We start from the raw sequence: 716 nt of genomic DNA, 5'->3' as shown, positions 1-716 counted from the left end.
TCTCTTTTATATAGACCTTAGTGGTCCCTAATACTGGATCTGAAGTCTCTTTATATAGACCTTAGTGGTCCCTAATACACCCCCATCCCCCTCCTACACCCCCAGAACCCAAACACTTCAAGAGTTTGTTTCCTACAGTCTTGCAAAGACCAACTTTGAAAACTAGTGTCTGCAGCATGAAGACTATGAAATCATGATTTTCTAATATATCTATTTCCTGTTCTGCAGTAAGATTCACGCCTCCACCCTGATAACCTTTGACCCTGTCCTGTGAGATCTCACCAGTTGTAGGAGAGCTGCAGCTGCAGCCGGGCGTGGTCCGCCGTCTCGATGGTGATGATGTCGGTGAAGAAGTCGGGGCCCAGCAGCAGGCAGATGGCCTTGATCACGTTGGCCCTCTTGGGTTTGTCTCCGGACAGCGACAGCACGGTGAACTGCTCGTCAGGTCCCAGCATCACCATCTCTGGTCCGAACACCACCCTGAAACAGGTAGCTCAGCAGGTCACCATCAGTCCCACCCCCAAACAGGTCACCATCAGTCCCACACTCAACCAGGTCACCATCAGTCCCACCCCCGACCAGGTCACCATCAGTCCCACACTCAACCAGGTCACCATCAGTCCCACCCTCAACCAGGATACCATCAGTCCCACCCTCAACCAGGTCACCATCAGTCCCACCCCCAACCAGGTCACCATCAGTCCCACCCCCAACCA

General features: G+C 53.1%; 3 protein-coding genes and 1 long non-coding RNA gene across 4 annotated transcripts in view; 2 read left to right on the top strand and 2 right to left on the bottom strand.

The window, feature by feature from the left end:
• LOC117958286 (major vault protein-like) overlaps window positions 1–505 on the bottom strand; it is a 1,094-nt gene extending 589 nt beyond the window's left edge. The window contains exon 1 of the mRNA XM_034894615.1: window positions 283–505. Within this exon, the coding sequence (XP_034750506.1) occupies window positions 283–461 (179 nt within the window). The 5' untranslated portion in view covers window positions 462–505. The remainder of the gene's footprint in view (window positions 1–282) is intronic.
• Window positions 1–716, top strand: part of LOC117958237 — an 859,617-nt gene that overhangs the window by 684,188 nt on the left and 174,713 nt on the right. The window lies entirely within an intron of this gene.
• The window catches only part of LOC117958310, an 18,087-nt gene that overhangs the window by 6,932 nt on the left and 10,439 nt on the right, over window positions 1–716 (bottom strand). The gene's annotated exons all lie outside the window — the stretch shown is intronic.
• mvp (major vault protein) overlaps window positions 1–716 on the top strand; it is a 7,861-nt gene that overhangs the window by 2,799 nt on the left and 4,346 nt on the right. The window lies entirely within an intron of this gene.

This window comes from Etheostoma cragini, chromosome 15 (genome assembly GCF_013103735.1).
Source record: "Etheostoma cragini isolate CJK2018 chromosome 15, CSU_Ecrag_1.0, whole genome shotgun sequence".
NCBI lineage: Eukaryota > Metazoa > Chordata > Actinopteri > Perciformes > Percidae > Etheostoma > Etheostoma cragini.
This window is presented reverse-complemented; position numbering and strand designations above follow the sequence as displayed.